Source organism: Fomitopsis serialis, assembly GCF_022376445.1.
Source record: "Fomitopsis serialis strain Sig1Antser10 chromosome Unknown B0H18scaffold_68, whole genome shotgun sequence".
NCBI classification, from domain to species: domain Eukaryota; kingdom Fungi; phylum Basidiomycota; class Agaricomycetes; order Polyporales; family Fomitopsidaceae; genus Fomitopsis; species Fomitopsis serialis.
Window position 1 is genome coordinate 36933 of NW_025955028.1, and position 22875 is coordinate 59807.

A 22875-nucleotide genomic window follows, 5' to 3' on the forward strand; every position below is an offset into this window, starting at 1 on the left:
TTAACGTAATTGACGGACTATACGCTCGCTTGTCTCGTCCGCAGTTTTGCCTTGGTTGCTGCCTGTGCACATGCATGTGAACGTCGCTGCTTTTGGTAATGACAGACGTATATGATAGACGGCGATGGCGCGTTCTCGGGGTGGGAGGTGCGTGCGCTCTTGCGGGCGGTGAGTGGTTGGTCTGCGGCGGTTTCCTGTTATGGAAATTATCTACAGCAGCACTGTAGCGCTCAGGCCCGGGCCCTCGACAGCTGGCGGTCGAAGACGCCCGGAACGCAGTGACGCTCGCGCTCCGCCCTATGTATGCTGTCCGTCGTGGCGTGGATGCCGGCGACGATCCACGTGCTGGGCGTGCCGCCGTCTTCTGTGGCTGAGTCGGTGTCGATGCTCGATGTGCTTACAAGCAGCCTTCGCGCCGCACTGGAGGGGCACGAGACTGACGCTCGGACGAAGGCAGACGACGTTCTGAAGGAGGTTTGGTTTCCGGAGCAGGGCGTTGATCTATCTCACACAGGACAGGGACAGGGACGAAGCACCGTCGGTGTCCAGCTCTGCCAGAGTCCGACGTTCACGAGTTGGAGGACGCGCTGCAGGTGGGTTCCGTTCACGCACGACCTCTCTGTTCCCGCGATTGAAGACGTTCCCGCCACCACTCAGGAAACTACGGGCGTCATCGGCGCCGCACGAAAGTGTTGCTGGCGCTGCGTCTGGCTCGCAGAGCATTCTTCACATGGATCCCTTTGTCTGCCCACTCGACAGATGGAAATAAACGTAACCGAGTAATGCATTTTGTGTCCGTCGTGACCCCAAGACATGATTTGGTCATTTGGTCCAACGACCTTAACAATCATGTCGCTCTGACCCATTTGAACACGTACCCAAGATCCGCTTGATGGGAGGTACTTGTCCAGGTGAGTTAGGAGTTTCGAGCACATATCTCATCACGGGCGACATCAGAGGCACACCGAGCTTTCACGACTCAACAATCTCATTCCACTACCTAACACGCACTACAACGTCAAGTGATCTGCTGTGGGCGACGTAGCCTGCACTAGTCCAAGTCGTCCACGTCCATCCTGGCGAACACCGCATCCTCCCATGCGCGCGCGAACAGCTCGTCCTCCTCGGTTGCCCTCGCAAACAAATGCTCGTCAAGGTCCCTCTGATGATTCTGCGGTGAAGTAAGAGTAATAGTCGGAAGATTGTTGGCACCGTGAGGCCTCCGAGGCCTCTGAGGTACCGGAACTGGGCCTGATGGGCGCAGTCTAGTCTGAGGTGGACGGGAAGGCGGTCCGCGGTAAAGTACACGCCCCGATGGTCTCCCGCGGTCCATCGGGTCCCGAGCATAGAGCTCGTCAAGCTCCCTCCGCTGTTGCGGATTGGGAGCCGCGGGCTTGGGGGACGACGGGAGCCGTTTCGAAGCGTCCCGTTGGGGTGGGTGCTGGGCGTGGCGGTGGGGTCTGCGAACAGCGTTACTGCGGTGTAGTCCCGGCCTGGCGGGCGTGTCCGCCCGTCCGAAGATCAGGTCCCGAGCGTAGAGCTCGTCGTCGAAGCTGCGCTGTGCGAGCGCATCCTCTTCGAGCGCACGGACGCCGCTGGTGTGTAGCGTGAGCGGAGGCTAGTCATGAGGAAGAGGAGGAGAAGACTCACAGTCCCGAGGGGGCGGCTAGTGCAGGTGCCGCAGCGACGGCGATGAACACAGCAGATAAAACGGCGGGGTAACGCATATTCGACGTGGCAGTGCGTAGGAAAGGCGTGAAAGAAGGAAAGTGAAGTCGTCAAAAAGGGGAAGGCTGGGGGCAAGGTCCGGTCAGTCTGCGAGTATAACGCGTCGAAACAACCTGAAGGGCCACTCACTAACCAGCACCCTCGCCTGTAGGTGAGCTCGAAAGAGGAATGAGCTGAGGGCTCTGACGAAGCTCGACACAATTTATATCACGTCTAAGCGCTTCCGGCTACTTACAACTGTCAATCAAGCCCGCTTTGACAGATCCAATCAAGTTCACATGGCACAGCCGTAGATCTAGCGAGGCCCTCGTTTTTGCTGCCCTTTTTCCTCAATCGCACGTAGCCTGCTGTGTCTGGTGAGCAACTCAGAATTTCCACTCGCGGTCTCGCATAACTTCGACCTACTACGCCATCGTATGTCGACCCCATTACACTGTCATAAATCATGAAAAGAGCCGCATCGGGATTGGCTCTGCTCTTGACAGCCTCATTTGATTCACGATCTCGTCGTTAGAGCAAACCACTTAATCTGCACACCATGCTAGGCTTCTATTTTCCCGGGTAGTACTGTAACACCTACTCTAGTTCTGGCGGAGGCTCAGGCTCCAATACGCGACCGCTTCAAGGTGCGCTGCGGGGCATCATTGGCCTAAGCATAGATCGGCGAGGCACTTCCCTGCCGACGTCGCACTCAAGTATGCGACCGCCTTGTACTCTGCGGACGATATTTGGCATGCCAGAAAGAATCCATGTATGCGACGGTGACTTGAAGGCATGAGCTATGTCGGGGGGCAGCGCGCTGCAGCCGTGGACCCACACGGGAGGCCCACACAAGCACGGCCCCCAGGACAGGCAGATGTCAATGAAGGACGCAGATGGTATCGCCGAAGCCCGAGGAGGATCGCGTATCGGTGCATCTCGTACCTTCTTGCCCTGGCACTGCCACTCGCGCCGATCACGACCCATCCGTCACGGTGAGCAAAACATCCGCGCGAATCAGACAACGTCACCGCGAGGGCACTGAGTACTTACTGACACTCGTTTCGGGATTGATAAACAGCGATGCGGCTTGGGCAGTGATGCCGCGACGCTGCAGAGGCAAGATCTCAGGCCTTGACTCCGTTCCTCACCAGGACCTTCCAATCCCTCCCGGCCGCGAAGACGATCTCCGTGCTGAGCCTGTCCGTGTTCCAGATCGTCTCGCTCGGCGCGCATGCGGGCTGCGCGACGCGGAACAGCTCGACCGGCGCGGCGACGATCCCCAGGTCCGCGAGCGTCGCCGGCGGACCATCAGGGCGATGTGGCGGTCCGACTCAGAGGTGAGCGCGTTCGTCGAGGACGAGTTGGCAGGCGGTACCGAAGGCGACTGTGGGTGACGTGACGGGTGAGTATAAGTGAAGCGGAGGGAGGAGTGACAGTGGTGCATTCCCTGCGCGCCGTGCATCTTCGTGTGGAGGGTGTGGTCACGGTGGTCGATGGCTGTGAGGCCATTATGGACGTAGCCGAGCACCGGCTTAGCGTATAGCACGATGGAGGAGCGATGGCGAGAGGTGCTCACAGCATGTGCGGCGACGAGACCCCCGACTCGAAACATGGCGATCGAGGCATTGAAGCCGAGGCAATCCGAGAAAGAGACGGGCGGGTGAGGGTACCTTCGCGCCGCGCTAAAGGGCCACGAGGCGGACGCCTGGACGAAGGCAAACGAGGTTCTGACTGAGTTTAGGATTTCAGAGCAGGGCAGGGTGCGGTACATCCAGAAGCGGCGCCGACTGGGCGCTGATGTCCTTGATTTATGCCGCACGGGACGAGGACGGGAGCGAAGGATCGCCGGTATTCAACTCCAACCCTGACGTTCACGAGTTGGGTGGCGCGCTCCAGACGAGTTCCTTGCACACGCGACCTCTCTGTTTCCGCGATTAAAGACATTCCCGCCACTACTCAGGGAACTACGGGCGTCATCGGCGCCGCAAAGAAGTGTTGCTAGTGCTGGGCCTGGCTCGCAGAGCATCTCGCTCGGCACATGGACCCGCACCAGGCGTTGAGGAGGGACGTCGCACGATCCCAGGGTACCGTATACCCCTGGGCGCTGCCACCAGGTCTGCCGTCCGCGGTCTTGGACGCGCTGAAGGACGCACTCGTGGAGAGGCTGAGGTCCGCTCTGGCGACGTATGTCTTAGAGCAGGAGAGGCGAGACGGCTGGCCTGCGCGGAATCTGATATGGAGGGAATTCCAGATTTTATGGCGTATGCTTCATCATTATGCGACAGCCCATAGCTCATAGCGTTCTGATTCATGAATTTGCTCATGACAAGGCGACGGTGTGGTAGCCAGGAGACATCGGGGCGGACATGGAATACACACGGTAAGACGGCAAACTGCTTCCTGCGGTGCGCTGGAGGCCGCGGGGCCTGTGCGTACCGCGGCGGGAGCATGTTAGAGCGCACTGACAGCTACACCAGCTGTACAAGTGCTCATTCGTCGAGGCTTCAGTAATAGGTAAGCACCTTATAGACAGCCGTTCACTGTCAGACTCGACGGAGGCTCGAGCGATCTCGTCGCGCACGGAACCGAGTGTGAGTCCCTTTGTTTGCTCACTCGAGAGATACATATAAAGGTGACTAAGCAAAGGAATTGCCCGTCGTGACTCCAAGACACGATTTGGCCATTCGGTTCATCATTTACCTGCTCTGGCGCTTGTTGCCTGTGGTACGTCGGCGACTGCATGTGGCAAGGACGTCTATGGCGAGCACCATCTCAGCAATCATATCACTCAGGCCCATTTGAACGGTGTACCCGAGAGTCGCTTTACGGGAACCATTCAGGTGAGTCAGAAGTTCCGAGCACACATTTCATCACGGGCGACATCCGAGTCAGATGCACACCGGGTTTTCACGACTCAACAATTCCATTCCACTTTCTATCACGTACTGCGACGTCAAGTAATATGTTGCGGGCGACGTACTAGCCTGCACTAGTCCAAGTCGTCCACGTCCGTCCTGGCGAATACCACATCCTCCCATGCGCGCGCGAACAACTCGTCCTCCTCGGTTGCCCTCGCAAGCAAATGCTCGTCAACCCCCCTCCGATGCTTAGTGACAACAATGGAAGGAATCTTGTGACCATTAGGGTTCCGAGGTGCCTGACTTGGAAATGGTTGTTTCGGTATTCGGCCCTTCTTAGGATGCGGAGACGGGTCGCGTGGAGGCTTCCATGGTGTTTTGTTCGATGAACGACCTTCTCTCCCTCGGGCCATTAGGTCCCGAGCGTAGAGCTCGTCAAGCTGCCTCCGCTTCGACGGCTGCGGCTTATGATCCGGACTCATCTCAGAGAGCCCCGCTTCACCCGACTCCTTCGAACCTGGCGGTGGGTGTAGCGGTGGCAAAGCGTTTTGACGGTGCGCTTTCGGTTTGACGGGCGGCTTACCCGACTTCTTCGAACCTGGCGGTGGGTGTAGCGGTGGCAAAGCGTTTTGACGGCGCGGCTTCGGTTTGGCGGGCGGTTTGACGTGCTGTTCTGCCCGTCGGAAGATCAGGTCCCGAGCGTAGAGCTCGTCGTCAAAGCTGCGCTGTGCGAGCGCATCCTCTTCGACAGCACGGAGACCGCTGCGATGTATCGTGAGTGGACGCTAGTCATGAGAACGAAGGGGAGGAGACTCACAGTCCAGATGGGGCGGCTAGTGCAGGTGCCGCCGCGGCTGCGATGAGCACAGCGGATATAACGGCGGAGTAGTGCATGTTTGACGTGGCAGGGCGTAAGAAAGGCGTGAAAGAAGGAAATTGAAGTCGTCAAAAAAGGGAAGGCTGGGGGCAATGGTCCGGTCAGTCTGAGGGTATAACGCGTCGAAACAACCTGAAGGCTACTCACTAACCAGCACCTTCGCCTGTGGGTGAGCTCGAAAGAGGAATGAGCTGAGGTACGCCGACGAAGCTCGATGCAATTTATATCATGTCTAAACGCTTCCCCGCACTTCGATGGGGCCGTGACAGATACTGTCAATCAAGTGGGCATCATATTCAATCAAGTACGCATCAGATACAAAGGCGCAGTCTTAGCTCTATCGAACACCCTCGGTTTTGATGTCATTTCTCGCTTAATAGCACGTAGGCTCACTTTCGAATTCGCGCTCACTCATTCCTATAGTACTGTGGAACCCGTAGCCTCTAGTATCGTGGAACCTGTAGTATCGTGGAATCTGTAGCCTGAGTATCGTGGAACCGGTTATTACAGAACTACTCTGTGTCCGGTGAGCAACTCACAAGTTTCCACTCGCGGTCCCACACCATCGTACGCAACACGATCCCATCAAACACTTCATAAACGTTGAAAGAGCGGCATCAGGTTGTGTCGATTTTGCTCTTGCTAGTCTCACTTGAGTCTCACTGCTGGATCAAATCACATATTCTACACACCATCCAAGCCTTCGCGTTCCAGTTAGCACTGTAACGCCTGCTGGCGGGGGCTTATGCTCAAAAACGCGACAGCTTGTGCTCTGCGAGGCATTGGCCTCAGTACAGATGCTCCACGTGTGCCCACCGACGGCAATAGTCTGCAAGAAACAACCATGTATAAGCTATATCCCGGGGGGACAGACGGTGTTGCAGCGGAGGACTCATAAGGGAAATATCGCCGAAGCTGAGGCTCTTCGTGTAGCGGTGCTGGCCTCTCGCCTAACGGCTGGATCACGACGCACAACAAAGCTTCCGCGAATCAGTAATCCTAACGAAGGCACTGACCCTGATTTTGGGAATTGATGCTGATGGCGATACCGAGCTCGGGCAGTGGCGCCTCCGACGCAACTGAGTGATGTTCAGCGGAGTCGTTCATATTGTACTATTTCGACCATGGGTTCGCGGGGTGTGACCCGTGACCAACGAACTTGCAAAATTCCTAGTTCACAGTGTCTGGTGACCTGTGACCACAGAACTTGGATAGTTCACAGGTGGCCGGGCAGGCGGCGGGCGACCGCCTTTGCTACTAGTAGCACTGCGCCGCAGGCCCGAAAATGCTTTCGTATACCTGTGACCGCCTACGGGAATCCTTGGTTCAGACCCCTCTGTGACCTGTGACATGTGAACTGAAACCCTAGTTCGAGGGGGGTGCGACCTATGACCGAACCTATGGTCGAAAAAGTACAGTATTGTCACCATCATGCTGATGGGTGGCGAGCTTCTGTAGAGAGACTCAGTGAGCGGGTTTGAGGGAATCATGGCGGCCCAGGCGTCGAAGTCGAGGCATTTGAGGAGGAACAGATGAAGGGTGGTTGAGAAGAGGATCGTGCTTGATCGTGCGTAAGTTAAGTATGTAAGTACCAAACGCTGGCATCGCTCATCGCCGAACCAGCATTAGATAAGCACCCGCCTCATGTGATTACTACTTTGAGACACCGAGTCCAGACCGATCCCTCCACGACTCGAGCCTGAGCGATCTCGACAGAGGCAAAAGTGAGTCTCAAGTTTCTCTGCGCACCTCTGCGCACTCGATACGTGTTATTCTGAACCACGACGAAAGTCCTAGCATAGTGCTGACGATCTCAAGCAAGCGATTTGCCGCGCCAGCACTGCTCTACTAGTAGGCATCGTACACCCATGGCCACTGGGTCAGCCTTCAGCAGCTAGCGCGGTTTCCAAACTTATAGTATGTCCGGACTTGCACCGAAGCGGAGGAGGTCGGTCTCGGTACTCACCATCGAACACGGCAATGTCGAGGGCTAGTCAGACCATGGCGGGTGCACTGGTCGAACGGCAGACGAAGCGGATTACCTGGAGTAAAGACCGCGACGTCTTCCGTTTGTACACATTGTTATGCGAGCGCAGCGGTCGTCTCGCAATGTCCGGAGTGACACAATCTGGAGATCGAGGATGAACGCCGCGCGTCCGATTAAACCGCGAGCTACGCGGCATTGAGAATAGAGGTGAATAATTGAAGGATTCTGTGCCCGTCGTGACTTCAAGACGAAGACGGTTTGGTCATTTGGCTCATCATTTGCCTGCTGTAGGTCTTGTTGCCTGCAGCACGCCGGTGACTGTGCGACCGATCATATGTGTGTGGCAAGTCGTTCAGGCCCATTTGAACAGTTCACCCAGGGGTCGCATTATGGGAAGTAGGTGAGTGAGAAATCCTGAGCACACATCTCATCACCGGCGGCATCAGAGGCACACTGGCACCGTGCTTTCACGACTCAATAATTCCATTCCACTGTCTATCACATACTGGGACGTCAAGTAGTCCGTTTGGTAGCCTGCACTAATTCAAGTCATCCATGTCCAGCCTAGCGAACACCGCATCCTCCCATGCGCGCGCGAACAGCTTGTCCTCCTCGGTTGCCCTCGCAAGCAAATACTCGTCCGAGTCGTCAAGCGCCCTCAGCTTCGGCCGGGACTTCGATTCCGAGTTGTGCGGATCATGAACCGGGTTCTTCTCAGGGAACGACAATTCATTTGGATTCCGAGTCTTCGAACCTGGGCGTGGGCGTATCAGCAAAGCGTTTTGACGGCGCGGCTTCGGTTTGGCGGGCGGTTTGACGTGCTTTTCTGCCCGTCGGAAGATCAGGTCCCGGGCGTAGAGCTCGTCGTCAAAGCTGCGCTGTGCGAGCGCATCCTCTTCGACAGCACGGAGACCGCTGCGATGTATCGTGAGTGGACGCTAGTCATGAGAACGAAGGGGAGGAGACTCACAGTCCCGATGGGGCGGCTAGTGCAGGTGCCGCGGCGGCTGCGATGAGCACAGCGGATATAACGGCGGAGTAGTGCATGATCGACGTGGCAGGGCGTAAGAAAGGCGTGAAAGAAGGAAATTGAAGTCGTCAAAAAAGGGAAGGCTGGGGGCGATGGTCCGGTTAGTCTGAGGGTATAACGCGTCGAAACAACCTGAAGGCTACTCACTAACCAGCACCTTCGCCTGTGGGTGAGCTCGAAAGAGGAATGAGCTGAGGTACGCTGACGAAGCTCGACGCAACTTATATCATGTCTAAACGCTTCCCCGCACTTCGATGGGGCCGTGACAGATACTGTCAATCAAGTACGCATCATATTCAATTAAGTACGCATCAGATACAAAGGCGCAGCCTTAGCTCTATCGAACACCCTCGGTTTTGATGTCATTTCTCGCTGAATAGCACGTAGGCTCACTTTCGAATTCGCGCTCACTCATTCCTGTAGTACCGTGGAACCCGTAGCCTCTAGTAACGTGGAACCTGTACTATTGTGGGACCTGTAGTATCGTGAAACCGGTTTTTACAAAACTACTCTGTGTCCGATGAGCCACTCAAAAGAGTCCACTCGCGGTCTCACTCACTTCAACCTCGTCCCCACCATCATATGCGACACGATCCCATCAAACACTCCATTAATCGTGAAAGAGCGGCATCATGATCAGACTGTGTCGATTCTGCTCTTGCTAGTCTCACTTGAGTCTCACTGCTGGATCAAATCACATATTCTGTGCACCCTACTAACCTTCGCGTTTTCCCGCTGGCACTGTACTAACGCCTGCTGGCCGGATCTCATGCTCAAATACGCGACAACTTGTGCTCTGCGAGGCATTGGCCTCAGTACAGATGCGAATCGCGTGTCCACCGACAATAATTTGCAAGAAACAACTATGTATGCGGCGATAAAAACGCACAAATATGCCGGGGGGACAACGTGTTGCAGCGGTGGACCCATAAGGGAAACAAGATACGCACACGGCAAAACTTGAGCAAAACACGCAGACAGACAGACGGAGACGCAGATGGTATATATCACCGAAGCTGAAGCCCTTCGTACATCGGTGCTGGCCTCTCGCCTAACGACTGGATCACGACGCACCCATTCACAAAGCCTCCGCGAATCAGAAATCCTAACGAAGGTACACTGACACTGATTTTGGGGATTGATGGCGATGGCGATTTCGGGCATCGGCAGTGGTGCCTTTGGTGCAGTCAGCGGACTCGTTCATGTTGTGACCATCATGCTGATGGGTGGCGAGCTTCTCTAGAGCGATTGCCAAGAGTGTAGGAGATAGCTTGCTCTATGGTGTGAGCATTGAGGTCTGTGATCAGTAACAGCCGACGCAGGGACAGGGGACCCGGAGAAGAACGCACGGATGACACCTGCAGAGACTTGACCGTCGATCCACTTGACCGCGTCGGGGAAGGAGATATGGCGCTTGGAGACATCGGCGTTGGTACAGTCGGGGCCCGGTGAACGTAGCGAACATGATAACTAGGATGCGAGGGTCGTCACTCGAAAGCCGGATGTGCGGGCTGGCTGAAGTTGAATCTGCTGGTAGAGCCTGCACGGGCTTATATATCCCCCATCGAGCGCGTGTAAATCCCGGTTATTGGCATATGAGGGCGAAGCCCTATGTAGACCCCCTCTATCGAGTGCACCTCCAATGCGAGTGACTGGACGGAGCATCTGCATTTTCTGCCAAAACAACATGATCAGCTGAGAGACGAAGACGCGATAGTAGTGTCCGCACATTCACACACGGCGTGAGACGAGAAGCAACGTCTCGTCTCAACGGCACACTGGCCTTGCCTGTACGAGTACTAGCGGAGCCGGAGCATGTCAGCGCCGCATTGACAGAGTATCCCGGGGTAGACAACACCCTGGAACGTTGGCAGAGCAACAGAAGTACAGGACATAACAGCCCATTGGGCGCACGAATATCGTGACCACTCTTTCAATTGGGAGATACCTGACAGGTATGTTATCCGGATACGTTGGTAAATTCGCCTCAGGCTGCAGGAGTATGCGTCCGCTACGCGCAGTCTGACCGCGCAGAGCCAGGTTGGATGGGCCAAATAAGCCAGGGGAAGGAGTCGTGCCAGATAGGCTCTGCAGCGTAAATCGTAGGGGACCATACATCCCACAGAGTGACATGTCGAAAGTGGTGTACTTACGGTCGGCACGAGCTCGAGTCACTGAAATCCGACTCGGAGGCATTAGTCGCTGTCCATCGCCCCATCCGCCGTTTGAAGTGTTTGAGTGCACGCTTGTATGCTGTGGTGAGACGGAATCGCTCGACGACACGACGGCGGTGTGGTGGCTGGGAGACGTCGGGCCGAACATCGAATCTTGTAAGTATAGTGAAGGAGAGTGGTTCCGCTTTGGGACGCCGGCGCTTCCGCTTTCGGAAATGTTACGACGAGTTAGCATGACGTCAGCGTGCACTACAGCCATGGCCAGCTAGCTGTTCCTTAGACTGTCAAACGTTCAAGTCACTTGAAGTACTGGCCCCTCACGTCGTACTTATTATCTAACAGCCAGAGGGCTCGTGTCCGAGACGTGGTTGGACAGCGCTGAGCAGTCACTCACGATACCTCCTCTTGGTTCCCTCCCTGCATGTTGCCCACCAGCATCCGTGCAAACATTCGGCGACTCCATTATTTGGATTGTCACCTCTGAACAATATCGCACGACGAGCCACGCGGGGCATAGCCAGATGGCAAACTTCAGCAGGTGGTACCAGTGATGCGCCGCGACGGCTGAGCTAACAATGGCCATATTTTCGCACCCAAAGTGAACGTCCGTAACATATAAACTCGAGCAAGGTCGTGCTGGGACCGGGTTGGTAAGTATCCAGTCTTGACTCTCTCAACCAAGCAACAGTCTCGTGTCGGCAGTGTTCACCGTCACAAGAGAGGGAATGCCCGATCGATTATTGGTGAACCTACATACACGATGCTACACCGAGAACGCCCTATTATACACTGTTCAGAGACGACAGCAGAGCAATGAAACGTTTACAACAATACACATCCAATTCTACCATCACGAACATCCCAGGACTCAGGCCTTGACTCCGTTCCTTACCTTCCAATCCCTCCCCGCTGCGTCCGCGCCCTTGATCGCCGCGAAGACGATCTCCTCCGTGATGAGCCTGTCCATGTTCCAGATCGTCTCGTTCGGCGCGCACGCAAGTCGCGCGACGCGGATCAGCTCCTCGTCCGTCGCCGCGCCGATCCCCAGGTCCGCGAGCGTCACCGGCAGCCCGACGGAGACCATCAGGGCGATGTAACGGTCAGACTCAGAGGTGGGCGCCCCGTCGAGGACGAGCTGGCAGATGGTGCCGAAGGCGACTGTGGGTGATGGGTGAGTAGAGGCGGAGCAAGAGCGCGATGGCGGCGCTTACCCTTCTCGCCGTGCATCTTCGTGTGGAGGGTGTGGTTGTCGATGGCGGTGAGGCCGTTGTGGATCTAGACACGCCTGTCAGTAACGATACAGTACAATAGCAGCGGCGAAAGGTGCTCACAGCATGTGCGGCGGCGAGACCACCCGACTCGAAGCCCAAGCCCGACAGGAGCGTGTTCGCCTCGACGACAGCTTCGAACGCGGGCGTGACCGCCTTCGCCTTGTTCGCCTGGACCGCCTGGCGCCCATACTTGAACAGGATCTCCTCGCACTTCGCGCCGATCGCCGTGGCGACCTCCGTCGGGAGGCCCCCACCAAAGTTGGGGCTGTTCTTCGCGGCCTTGGCCTCGAGGTTCGTCGCGAGCGCGTCGCCGATGCCCGCGGAGAGGAAGCGCGCGGGGGCCTTGACGACGACGCTCGTGTCGACGAGGACGGTGTGGGGGTTGCCGGAGTAGAAGCGGTAGCTCTCGAACTCGCCGTTCGGCTTGTAGATGACGGAGAGCGCGGAGCAGGGCGCGTCCGTCGAGGCGGTCGTGGGCAGGACGGCGATCTGGAGGCCGAGGTCGTCCGCGATCGCCTTGGCGGTGTCGATAGTCTTGCCGCCGCCGAGGGCGACGATGAAGTCGACGGAGTTGTCCTTCGCGAGGGCGCCGACGCGGGCGACCTCCTCTCTGGAGGCCTCGCCGCCGAAGATGCCGCGCGTCACTTTGAAGCCGGAGGTTTCGAGCGCACCGGTGAGGTCCTTGCCGGCTGCGCGATGTCAGACCCAGCGACAGTACATTACGCGACACTCACCAAGGCCGTACACGAGCTCATCGGAGAGGAGGAGCGGGGCCTTGCCGAACGCAGACAAGTACTTGCCCGCGTTCTGGATGGCAGAGGGCCCCTGAATGTACTTGGACGGGGACTGGAAGAGCCGCTCAGTAACCTTGTTAGGGTTGGGCATGTCTTTGGGAGGGGTAGCTGCGAAGCTGTGTGGATGAGATGTGTTGAAATTGCGAGATGGGGAGGCAGAGACGCAGCAGGGGCAGGTCTTATGAACGGCGTGAGCTGAGGAAAGGGTCTGCGGGCCGGATGTGAGCTGCGTGGGTGCGGAAGATAGATGGCTACTCACGGGCTGGAGAGAGGGGCCGCGACCGAGAAGAGACCGGGAGGGGATAGAGGGACTGTGTCGAGATCGGATCTGCGCACGCCCTAGAGCGAGCCAGTTCGTCGAGGTGCGCAACATCACTCCTCGGTCTGGTACTCACTAGTACTGTCTGTTACAAGCCGGGGTCTGTCGCGGGCGGAGGCTACTCACCCAGTGCACGCCCGGATGTGTGGCCTGGTGTGCGTCATTTATGTGGTTTTGGCGAGGCTGAGATGGCACTCGGCCCGCCTGCCCAGGAAGGTGGCGGCACGCATCCACTGTGCGAGCAGTGAGTGCGGGGCCCCGCCGCAGTCAGGGCGCCCCTCGGGGCTACCACCGCAAAGAACCAGGTGATAGCTCTTCTGACGGGCGCTGGATGCCCCGAACTGCATTCCAACATCGCAGGTGGGCAGCCGTGGGTTTGCTGACCGTGTCATCTGACCCTGGGCGGCCTCACTCTATTGGAAAGCCCATGCGCGATCATTAAGAATGACCGGGTTCTTCGTCCTGCATTTCGTCATGCGCGAGCACGGATGTACCAGACACATCGGCGTACTGCGCTCACGTCCCGGTGGGGATACCTACACGTAGCGTATCCCCACTCGGACCTGTGTATGTGCACGAGTCTGGCCTCGTAACGTACTGCGATAGCCATGAGGTCACTGTCGTACAGCCGATGGACAGGAATGGATGGATCAGACTCGAGAAGTAGTTTGGTGGCATCCAGTGGCTCGACCTGTAGCTTGGGATCGTCCGAACTGCAGCCCGGAGGACACGATGTCACCAGTGTCTCGTAATGCCTTCGACTTCGAGATGCCTCGAGTTGTGCGAAGCCGACACCGAGCTCCCAGGCGTTCATCGCTCGCCCGTCTGACAACCAATGGCTGAGGTGACATATCTGGACCGCGCTGGCAGCATGCTGGACCCAACCGATGCGGCCCAGTCACGGTCCATTAGGCGCAGATATAGATGAGGTATTTTTCCCTTATCGGGTCAAGTATAGTGAGCGGGTTTGAGGGAATCATGGCGGTCCCAGGCGTCGAAGTCGAGGCATTCGAGAAGCAACAAATGTGGGATGGTTGAGAGGAGGATCGTGTGTACTAAACGCTGGCATCGCGGTTCGCCGAAGCTGCATTAGATAAGCACCCGCCTCATTACTACTTTGAGACACCGAGTCCAGAGGGGCCGACCGATCCCCCCACGAAGACTCGAGCGATCTCGTCGTACATAGAGGCAAAAGTGAGTCTCTTTCTCTGCGCAACTCTGCGCACTTGAGCTTGATACGTGAGGCTTATTCTGAACCACGACGGCAGTTCTAGCATAGTGCCGACGATCACAAGCAAGTGATTCGCCGCGCCAGCACTGCTCTAGGCATCGTACACCCATGGCCAGGTCAGCCTTCAGCAGCTAGCGTTATTTCCAGACTTATAGGCCCCTATGTCCGGACTCGCACCGAAGCGGAGGAGGTCGGTCTCGGTGCTCACCATCGAACACGGCAGTGCCGAGGGCTAGCCACTGGCAGACCATGGCGGGTGCACTGGTCGAATGGCAAATGGCGCGGATCACCTGGAGTCAAGACCGCGACGTCTTCCGTTTGTGCACATTGTTATGCGAGCGCAGCGGTCGTCTCGCAATTGTCCGAAGTGACACAATCTGGAGATCGAGCACGAACGCCGCGCGTCCGATTACACCACGAGCTCCGCGGCATTGAGAATAGAGGTGAATAAGTGAAGGATTCTGTGCCCGTCGTGACTTCAAGACGACGACGGTTTGGTCATTTGGCTTATCGTTCACCTGCTCTAGGTTTTGTTGTCTGCGACACGTCGGTGACTGCGCGACCGATCATATGTGTGTGGCAAGTCGCTCAGGCCCATTTGAACGGTTTACCCAGGAGTCGCATTATGGGGAACAGGTGAGTCAGAGATTCCGAGCACACATCTCACCACCGGCGACATCAGAGGCACACCGTGCTTTCACGACTCAACAATTCCATTCCACTGTCTATCACGTACTGGGACATCAAGTAATCCGTTGCGTAGCCTGCACTAATTCAAGTCATCCATGTCCAGCCTAGCGAACACCGCATCCTCCCATGCGCGCGCGAACAGCTCGTCCTCCTCGATTGCCCTCGCAAGCAAATACTCGTCTGAGTCGTCAAGCGCCCTCAGCTTCGGCCCGGGCCTCAACTCCTGCGGATCATGAACAGGACTCTTCTCAGGGAGCCACTGTTGACCCGGCCTTTTCGAACCGGGAGGTGGTTGTAGCGGTCGCAATGCATGTTGACGGCGCGGAGGCCGAGGCGGTGCGGGCCGTTTGGCGCGTTCTCCTGCCCGTCGGAAGATCAGGTCCCGAGCGTAGAGCTCGTTGTCGAAGCTGCGCTGTGCAAGCGCATCCTCTTCGAATGCACGCAGGCCGCTGGTATGTATCGTGAGTGGAGGCTAGTCACGGGGAAGAAGGGGAGAAGACTCACAGTCCCGAAGGGGCGGCTAGTGCAGGTGCCGCGGTGACAGCGAAGAGCACAGCAGATATAACGGCGGGGTAGTACATGTTCGACGTGGCAGGACGTAAGAAAGGTGTGAACGAAGGGAAGCGAAGTCGTAAAAAAGGGAAGGCTGGGGGCAACGGTCCGGTCAGTGAGTAAAACCGCGTCGAAACAACCTGAAGGCTACTCACTAACCAGCACCTTCGCCTGTAGGTGAGCTCGAAAGAAGGAATGAGCTGAGGTATGCCGACGGAGGAGTCGACACAATTTATATCGTGTCTAGGCAATGTCTAAGCGCTTCCTAGTACTTCCCTGGACGTGTCGCGACAATTACTACTGTCAATCAAGTCCGTTTTGACAGATCCAATCAAGCAGTGAAGCACACAGTGAGGATGGCGTCACCATCCGTCAACAAAGCTGGCACAGCCTTAGATCTATCGAACGTCCTCGTTTTTATGCCGGTGTTCACTCAATAGCGCGTAGGCTTGCTTTCCCTTCCGCGCTCACTCGTTTTTGTGCTAGCATGACTGTATTGCAGAACTACCCTGTGTCTGGCGAGCAACTCAAAAGTTCCACTCGCGGTCTCACATACGTCATCGTAGGCTATGTCGATCCCATTCCACTGTCATAAATCGTGAAAAGAGCCCCCTGCATCGGGATTGATTCTGCTCTTGACAGTCTCATTTGATTCCCGATCTCGTTGCTAGAGCAAGCCACTTAATCTGCACATAGGCTTATCCCGGTAGTACTGTAACGCCTACTCTAGTACTGGCCGGGGCTCAGGCACCAATACGCGACCGCTTGTGCTCTGTGGGGCATTGGCCTAAGCATAGATCGGCGAAGCACTTGCCTACATACCGACGTCGCACTCAAGTATGCGACCGCTTTGTGCTCTGCCGACGATAATTTGCAAGAAATAATCAATGTATGCGACGGTGACACATGAGCTATATGTCGGTGGACAGCGCGCTACCGTGACAGTCGTGGACCCACCGGGAGACAATATCGCACACGGCAACACCAGCCCAAGTAACTCAGGTAGACACAAGACGCAGATAGTATCGCCCAAGCCGAGGTCCTTCGCGTATCGGTGCATCTCGCACCTTCTTGCGCTGGCACTGCCACTCGCGCCGATCACGACTCATCCGTCACGGTGAGCGAAACTTCCCCGTGAATCAGAGGGTGACTATCCGTAAGGCTTTGATGTGGTTCGACTTGGGTTCGACGGCTCTATACATTAAATCAACCGTTCCAAACCCGAGTATTGACTAGTCTCGATCCAGACGGTATAGCGTTACGGCTACCGCCGAGCGGACCTCGAAAAACCATTACTATTTTTGTACGGCGAGTCCAGACCTCCTCCTTCACTGAGTCCCTTTCTCTGCACACCTCTTCGCACTCGATAGATGTAGCCAAGTTGTAGCGCTGATGATGATTAGATTTACAGTCCCGACGGGACCGCTCGACATTATGATTATATCCTGAACCACGGCGACAGTCCTAGTATAGTGATGCCTGACGATCATAAGCAAGCATCTCGCCGTGCCAGATTTCACTGTTCTAGACATCGTACACCCATGGCCAGGTCAGCCTTTGGCATTTGCAGCCAGCGCTGGTTTACAAATTGATAGGCCCCTATGTTCAGGCTCGCACTAAAGTGGAGTATGTCGGTCCCGGTGCTCACCATCGAGCACGGCAGTGTCGAGGGCTAGCCAGACGGTGACGGGCAGTGGCTGAGGTCGAACGGCAGATGGCGTGAATCATCTGGAGTCAAGACCGCGACGTCTTCCGTTTGTGCACATTGTTGTGCGGGCGCAGTGGTCGTCTCGCAATTGTCCGGAATGACACAATCTGGAGATCGAGCGTGAACACCGCGCGTCCGATCAGACCACGAGCTCCGCGGCATTGACAAAAAAGGTGAAGGATTATGTATCCGTCGTGACTGCAAGACGAGGACGGTTTGGTCATTTGGCTCATCATTTGCTCAAGTTGCTCTAGGTCTTGTTACCTATGGCACGTCGGTGACTACGCGACCGATCATATGCCATGTTTGGCAAGGAAGTCCATGGCGAGCACGATCTCAGCAATCATGTCGCTCAGGCTCATTTGAACGATTGACCCAAGAGTTGCATTATGGGAAGTAGGTGAGTTAGAAGTTCCGAGCACATCCCCTCACGGGAGACATCAGAGGCGGACGGGGCTTTCACAACTCAACAATTCCATTCCACTGTCTATCACGTACTGTGACGTCAAGTAATCTGCTGTGGGCGACGTAGCCTGCATACTAGTAGTCCAGGTCATCCATGTCCATCCTAGCTGAGCGTTCTAGCGAACACTGCGTCCTCCCATGCGCGCGCGAACAGCTCGTCCTCCTCACTTGCCCTCGCAAGCAAATACTCGTCAAGCGACCTCACCCGTATTGGCTTTGGGGCAGATGGTGGAGGACCATGCTGGGGACCACCATACGGAGGCCCGGGACGTGGCTTTCTGGGGCCAGGTTTGGGATGGAGCGGCGTCCGGGTGGGAGTGGGGGACCGTGACCGTTGTGGACGACTCGGATCGGCGTTTCCTCTGGCCAACAGGTCCCGAGCATAGAGCACGTCGTCGAAGCTGCGCTGTGCGAGCGCATCATCTTTCACCGCACGGAGGTCGCTGTCACGTACCGTGAGTGGAGGCTAGTCACGAGAAAGACGAGACTAACAGTCCCGAAGGGGCGGCTAGTGCAGGTGCTGCAGTGACCGCGATGAGCACAGCGGATATAACGGCGGGGTAGCGCATATTCAACGTGGCAGGGCGTAAAAATGCGTGAAGGAGGAAATCGAAGTCGTCAAAAAGCGAAGGCTAGGGGCAACAGTCCGGTCAGTCTGAGTATCATCGCGTCAAAACATCCTGAAGGCTACTCACTAACCAGCAACCTCGCCTGTAGGTGAGCTCGAAAGTAGGAATGAGCTGAGGTACGTCCACGAAGCTCGACACATTTTATAACGTTTCTAAGCGCTTTGCGGTCCTTCGATGGATCGTGACAGATACTGTCAATCAAGTACCATTAGATACGAAGGCACAGCCTTAGCTCCATCGAACACCCTCAATACTGATGCCATTTTCACTGAATAGTATGTAGGCTCACTTTCGCGCTCACTCATTCCCGTAGTATCGTGGAACTGGCTATACTTGAACTGCTCTGTGGTCCGGCAATGAGCAACCCAGAAAGTTTTCACTCGCGATCTCACATACAGTACTAATTTCAACTTGAACCTCGTCCTACATCATTGTATGTCGATCACATCACAGCTAGGTCCATTTCGTTGGGCCCCGCGCCTTTCAAACACACATAGGCGGAGTCCAGCGGGTTTGATATGGGATCACAAACACTTCGTAAATTATGAAAGGAGCCGCATCAGCCTGTGTCAATTCCGTCTCATTGCTGGATCAAGCCACATATACTACACAACATGCAAGTCTCCAACGCATTCTCCCGGTAGTATTGTAAGCTCTGCTGGCCGGGACACAAATGCGCGACCGCTTGTGCTCTGCGGACGATAATCTGCAACACATAAGCTATATATCGGGGGACAGCGCGTTACAGCCGTGCGACGACCCACGCGGGAAACGATCGCACACGGCAAAACAGTCAGATAGATAGACAAATGACGCAGTTGGTACTGCCCAAGCCGAGGCCCTTCGTGCATCGATGCTGGCCTCTCGCGGTAACGGCCGAATCACGATGCATCCATGAGAAAAGCTTCCGCGAATCAGCAAATGTAGCGAAGGCACTGGCGCTGATGCTGGGGATTGATGCCGATGACTGCTTCGGACTTGAGCTTGGACAGTGGCGCAGGTATAACCACTGAGCTGCTCAGCCGACTCATTCACGTTGCCAACTACCATCATACTGAGGAATGGCGAGCTTCTCCATAGCGATGGTCAGGAATGTGAAATAAGTAGACGGTTGGCGAAATGCTAGGAGGGTGACAGAGAAATTCAACGAGCTAAGGCGGGTCGAACCAGAAAGGACGTACCAACGGTTCGGATTCGACAATCGAGTGATCTCGTCGCGCATGGAAGCAAATATGAGGCCCTTTGTCTGCGCACTCAACAGATCTTATCCACTGGCAGAAGCTATGAGTCGCGTAGCATCTGTCCAATGGCAATGTTATTGAGTGGGGTGATGCTCACGATCATGATGATCAAGATGTCCCGCTCTCTGCGCCCGGTCTAGGTAGGTCAAGTCAGTTATGTGGGGAGCAGCGCTTGGTTCATCATACGAAGGTGGTGCACACGGCGATTGCACTCAGGCTCGATTCGATGCCGCAGACACGGCAAGGCTAGATCGTTGCTCATAACAAGTTCGTCGAACCTACATCGTCACAAAGCCCAGACCTGTTCCCGCGGAGAGATCCCAAAAAATCGTTGCGTCAACCACAAGGCACACAAGGCACCAATCCGCCGTCTGATGCCAACCCCCAATATCTAAGCCCTGGAGAGTAGGGGGCCAACCGTGAGCTTGGCCTTGTCCCACTACACTCAGGCAAAGACAGATGTTCATCAGCGTTCCGAGCGGTGTACAGAGCGTGCCGCGCTACGTACGACGTTCCCGGTGAAGTACGGGCTCGACTCGACGACGGCCTTGGCCGCGGCGAGTTCCCCGCCTTGATGATCATCAGCGAGCCGCGCGAGTCGGGCATCGTGTTCGCGGGCGGGGCCTCGTCGGCCGCGAGGATCGCGCCGTTGAGGTCTGCGTTCAAAAACACCAGCGTGTGAGGTCAGCATCGTCCGGCAGCGACGTTGGGGGCGGAGAAGAACGTACGGATGACACCTGCAGAGACCTGGCCGTCGAGCCACGTGACGTGCGCTTCGGCGAGGGAGATGCGGCGCTTGGAGACGTCAGCGTCGGTGCAGTCGGGGGCCCAGAGGACGTAGCGGAGCTGAGTAGACATCGTTGCTGAGATGCTCGTGCGAGGGCGGGTGTCTGCTCGAAAGCTGGATGTGCGGGCTGGTTGCTGAGTCTGCTGGTAGAGCCCGCACGGGCTTATATACCCTCCATCGAGTGCGGCGTGTTTCCGTCTGGACCCGCACCTCCGATGCGGGTCGGAATGTCGAGTGAGCAACTTGTCGGGGCACCTACGGTTTTGGTCGGACGACATCAGCTGAGAGATGAAGACGCGAAGAGTGTCTGCGCACTCACGCAGGACGCAGGGCGAGGAGCGACTTCTCATCTCAATATCGCACTGACCTTGCCCGCGAGAGCAACGGAGCCCTTGGAGCATGTCGGCGCGTTGACGTGCCCCATGGATGCGCCCGAACGATTTTCACGATTATCGTAATGGAGGGCGCTACGCCGTTGAGTCCATAGTCGGCGTCGCCAAAAAATGTCAGCACAGTATCCCGAGGTAGACAAAACCCTGGAACGTTGGCAGAGCGACAAACGTACGAGACATGATAACCCATGGAGCGCGTGAGCATCATGGCGGCCGCATGTTCGGAGGGCACCTGACAGGCATGTTATTCGGGTCGATGTTCGCAAATTTACCTGCAGGTATATGCGTCCGCTGCGTACAGTTCGACAGCGCAGAGTCGGCACAAGTCGAAAACCGACTCAGGGGTGGCCCATCAGTCGCGATTCCCATCACCACGTCCGCCGTTTGAAGTATCTGACTGCCCGCATACATGCTGCAGCGAACCGGAATCGCTCGACTGGGCTTCCCGCCTGTTCGCAGGAGTGCAACTTTTTGCTTGTAGGGAGTCATGCCAGTCTGGGATCCTTGGTCCTTTATAACACACGATCATCCGCGCCGAATGCGATCCGAGGACTGCACGGCGCGCGACGGACGTCGACGCCGAGGGCCCGTCACGCATAGTCAAATGTGAATCATCTCGGACCCGCCGAGCATGCAGAGACAACGCCTCTAACGGACGTGTCGGGGCACGTCGTCCCACTAGTATTGAGCGCGGTTGTAGTACAAGAACAGTGTGGGGAAGGGTATGGGATTAATAGCCATGCCCAACGGGCCATCACCGGATATTTCTAGTGGCCGACGGCCAGCGCGTCTGAATAAACGCATCAACGGTCATGGAACTGGTCCAGGCGGTCCGTGCGTTGAACCAATCCTGGAAAGAGAGCGCCCGCCGTGCCTCTTGACGAACACTGAGCCGACTATTGCATGGGGGGAAAGTCAACACAAGGAGCGCGAAAAGCACTTTCCCGGACCAAACGTCCAACACGGATTGTCGGGCTTCGCTGGGGACCCGTCAAACAGCACGTCCAAAATGACCAAAAATACCTAACACCTCACGAGCGCCAAATCCGCGTTATGCCACCGCTCGCGCACGCAGTATGCCAACGCTTGGCACGCACGCAGTACCCGCAGGCTACGCACCGTGCCCGTGGTCATGCCCGACAACAGTGCCGACCGCGACAGGCACGAACATCCCCACCAGCGTAAAGAGCATCCTCGTCTTCCGCCCGATATCCCCGTCCTCCGCGTGCCCGTGGCCCGAAACGGGCCGGAGCACCGTCGCGACGTACAGGAAGGTCCCGCCCTAGCGCCCCCACACGGGATCAGCGACGCGCCCCCAGCCTGTCTGCACGCGGGACGGGACTCACCGAGAGGAGCATGGCGGCGCCCGGGACGCGGCCCCACCCCGCGCTAGGGTCGAACCAGGCGAGGAGGGCGTACGACGCGAGCGCGCCGAGCGGGGTGGAGAGGCTAAGACCGCGATGTGTTTCTTGCAGTCCGCGCGCGAGAGGGACGTGGAGAGGAGGGAGGTCGTGAGCGCGAGGGCGGTCGGTGCTGTGTGTGGAACGGAAAAAGTGGAGAGGGGGGTTGCCGGGGTGCGAGGGGGGTTTGATGGGTGCGTGTGTGTGTACGGTTTGCGGGATGGCGACATTGTGCGAGATGAAGGGGTGGCGGTGGGCGGTGATGGTGGCGGACAGATAGCATATCACAGGTACGAATGAAGCTTGAATCAGCGTGCGATTTCACCTACCAGCACAGCCGTGCCCCGAAATGAACGGATGCTGACCTTTATGGATCACCAGCGCGAAGAACACCACAATCGACAACCCCGAAGGGATCATCGACCCCGCGCCCTCCGACCCTGTTCCGCCGCCGTTCTCGCCCGCCCCAGAGAGCGCAGAGGAGCCGAGCGCGAGGCCGTCCGCGAGCGCGTGCATAACGAGGCCAAGCGTGAGCGGCACTGCGCGGGCCTTGCCCTCTGCGTCGCCGGAGGTGCTGTTGCTCCGCCTGTGCTGCTTCCGCGCCGGTGCCGCACGGGGGTCGCCCGAGTGGAAGGCGATACCCTCTGCGCGCTCGAGCTGGGAGAGCTCGAGCTCGGCGTCGAACTCGACCGTGCTCGGCCGGAAGGCTTGCGCGTGTGTGGTGGGGAGGCGGGGAGCGCGGGCGGGGCGGAATGGGAGT

At 57.0% G+C, this 22875-nt stretch overlaps 8 protein-coding genes across 8 annotated transcripts; 1 reads left to right on the top strand and 7 right to left on the bottom strand.

The window, feature by feature from the left end:
- Positions 1–223: 223 nt before the first annotated feature.
- Positions 224–845, top strand: B0H18DRAFT_592272 (uncharacterized protein). The gene is made up of 3 exons (XM_048038696.1): positions 224–474; positions 520–593; positions 658–845. Exons 1-3 carry the CDS (start codon positions 304–306, stop codon positions 767–769), a joined length of 357 nt encoding a protein of 118 aa, XP_047890205.1. The 5' UTR covers positions 224–303; the 3' UTR covers positions 770–845.
- A 125-nt stretch (positions 846–970) lies between these two features.
- On the bottom strand, positions 971–1890 carry B0H18DRAFT_1023897 (uncharacterized protein). Its single transcript, XM_048029670.1, has 2 exons — positions 1651–1890; positions 971–1595 (listed from the first exon to the last, which is right to left on the bottom strand). The coding sequence occupies exons 1-2, from the start codon at positions 1725–1727 to the stop codon at positions 1052–1054; spliced, it is 621 nt and encodes a 206-aa protein (XP_047890206.1). The 5' UTR covers positions 1728–1890; the 3' UTR covers positions 971–1051.
- A 2772-nt stretch (positions 1891–4662) lies between these two features.
- On the bottom strand, positions 4663–5065 carry B0H18DRAFT_1023903 (uncharacterized protein). Its single transcript, XM_048029671.1, has one exon. The coding sequence runs from the start codon at positions 5048–5050 to the stop codon at positions 4700–4702; it is 351 nt and encodes a 116-aa protein (XP_047890207.1). The 5' UTR covers positions 5051–5065; the 3' UTR covers positions 4663–4699.
- A 2906-nt stretch (positions 5066–7971) lies between these two features.
- On the bottom strand, positions 7972–8479 carry B0H18DRAFT_957034 (uncharacterized protein; the record flags this gene model as incomplete). Its single annotated transcript, XM_048042535.1, has 2 exons — positions 7972–8347; positions 8403–8479. The coding sequence occupies 2 exons, from the start codon at positions 8477–8479 to the stop codon at positions 7972–7974; spliced, it is 453 nt and encodes a 150-aa protein (XP_047890208.1).
- Positions 8480–11361: 2882 nt separating this feature from the next.
- Positions 11362–13315, bottom strand: B0H18DRAFT_1023915 (glycerol dehydrogenase). The gene is made up of 5 exons (XM_048029672.1): positions 12961–13315; positions 12642–12909; positions 11968–12596; positions 11848–11911; positions 11362–11794 (listed from the first exon to the last, which is right to left on the bottom strand). Exons 1-5 carry the CDS (start codon positions 13072–13074, stop codon positions 11505–11507), a joined length of 1365 nt encoding a protein of 454 aa, XP_047890209.1. The 5' UTR covers positions 13075–13315; the 3' UTR covers positions 11362–11504.
- A 1705-nt stretch (positions 13316–15020) lies between these two features.
- On the bottom strand, positions 15021–15522 carry B0H18DRAFT_957036 (uncharacterized protein; the record flags this gene model as incomplete). The annotated part of the gene is made up of 2 exons (XM_048042536.1): positions 15021–15390; positions 15446–15522. The coding sequence occupies 2 exons, from the start codon at positions 15520–15522 to the stop codon at positions 15021–15023; spliced, it is 447 nt and encodes a 148-aa protein (XP_047890210.1).
- A 2247-nt stretch (positions 15523–17769) lies between these two features.
- Positions 17770–20394, bottom strand: B0H18DRAFT_1121906 (uncharacterized protein; the record flags this gene model as incomplete). The annotated part of the gene is made up of 5 exons (XM_048034420.1): positions 17770–18109; positions 18159–18298; positions 19955–19975; positions 20041–20192; positions 20265–20394. The coding sequence occupies 5 exons, from the start codon at positions 20392–20394 to the stop codon at positions 17770–17772; spliced, it is 783 nt and encodes a 260-aa protein (XP_047890211.1).
- Positions 20395–21466: 1072 nt separating this feature from the next.
- Positions 21467–22491, bottom strand: B0H18DRAFT_592728 (uncharacterized protein). Its single transcript, XM_048038699.1, has 3 exons — positions 22062–22491; positions 21751–21997; positions 21467–21695 (listed from the first exon to the last, which is right to left on the bottom strand). Exons 1-3 carry the CDS (start codon positions 22343–22345, stop codon positions 21612–21614), a joined length of 615 nt encoding a protein of 204 aa, XP_047890212.1. The 5' UTR covers positions 22346–22491; the 3' UTR covers positions 21467–21611.
- Between the last annotated feature and the right edge of the window lie 384 nt (positions 22492–22875).